Source organism: Octodon degus, unplaced genomic scaffold, assembly GCF_000260255.1.
Source record: "Octodon degus isolate 3935 unplaced genomic scaffold, OctDeg1.0 scaffold00064, whole genome shotgun sequence".
Lineage (NCBI taxonomy): Eukaryota > Metazoa > Chordata > Mammalia > Rodentia > Octodontidae > Octodon > Octodon degus.
In genome coordinates, this window is record NW_004524640.1 from 1,022,838 (window position 1) to 1,024,209 (window position 1,372).

General features: G+C 33.2%; 1 protein-coding gene across 3 annotated transcripts in view; it reads left to right on the forward strand.

Moving 5' to 3' along the window:
* The window catches only part of Slco1c1 (solute carrier organic anion transporter family member 1C1), a 50,304-nt gene that overhangs the window by 15,676 nt on the left and 33,256 nt on the right, over positions 1-1,372 (forward strand). For all 3 annotated transcript variants that reach the window (XM_004634539.1, XM_004634540.1, XM_004634541.1), the window contains one exon: positions 844-968. In XM_004634539.1, coding sequence (XP_004634596.1) covers positions 844-968 — 125 coding nt within the window. The remainder of the gene's footprint in view (positions 1-843; positions 969-1,372) is intronic.

Here is a 1,372-nt window from a genome sequence, read left to right on the forward strand (position 1 = left end):
GAGCCAAACTTATGTTTTTAATCATCTTGCTAGGCTCTTTGTTCTTGATTTGAAATATAAATATGGCTAAAAGTCCCCAACAATAGCCATGCCACAGCTTTAATATTAGGCTGCCCTAAAATTCTTTCTGCCAGATTAATTATTCTGCCACCCTTCATCTCAGTCTTGGGAAAGGTCTCTGGACACAAGCAAAATGTATCAAACATTATAGGGACAGTCAGAATGAAATTACAAAAGTGGGAGATTGTAGATAACATTGCCACAGTTCAACCATTGAACACTGGCTTGGGCGCTATCATAACCTTAGAAACAGAGGGAAAAAATGGAATTAGAAGTAACTTGGAGCTACATGAATAAACTGTAGAGAAAAATCAGGAAACCATCTGAATGAATGGTTCAAAAAGCCATATATCATTATCTGTTCTCTAAAATCAGCCTTTCAGTTGTCCTATTAAATCTATAACTAAATATACTGCTTATGGCCAAATATCATTAAATCATTGCTTTTTCTTCTGACTAATCATATTTTGTCAAGTTTGCATACTTTTGGAAATAGTTGATTTGTAATCATTATCTTCTATTAAAGTGAACATCTATGAATAATTTCTACCTTTATTTTTTTCCCCCCCGGGTGATGGACCATTCCATGTGTAGTGTGAAACCTACCAGATCTTATTTCCTGTGTAGCAAACAGCTTTACAATGCTGGTTTCCTTAATAATTCAGATTTTGTTCTAGCTGCACGTTTAACCAGATGTCCCAGGGAGTTGTGGAGCACATGTATAATGTTTTCAGCAGGATGTTGGAAGAAGTCTGTCATAAGAATATATATTTTTTCACGTAGGTACAGGTATGAGAAATATTCGCCTTTCTCCAATTCTACTCTTAGCATCTCTCCATGCCTCCTAGAGTCGAGCGGTCAGTTACCAGTTTCAGTTGTGGAAAAATCACAATCCAAAATAAGTAATGGTAAGACAATTTTTTTTTCTTAGTTTGACTTCACTAAGTGAACTATTTTTGCCATATATTTATATGATCATATGTTTTTGTATGGGCTGAAAAGATTTGTTCTTAAAAGCTTTACTATTTACATGGATATTTATTTATTTTTTTCTGTTATTAATTTTTTAAATTTTTTTCCATAATTTTATTGATAAACAAATAGCAATGAGACACTTTCAAATCAAATTGGTAGGACAGTTTTGATAATTAACACATTGCATACATTCCTCACAGTGGTTAATTACTGTACAAGATGCGGACATGATATCTTATCTACAAACACCATTAGCACAAATCACTCTATTCATTAAGAGAATGTAACTATATATCTATCCTAACCACTTTGAATACACAGATACAATATGGACATT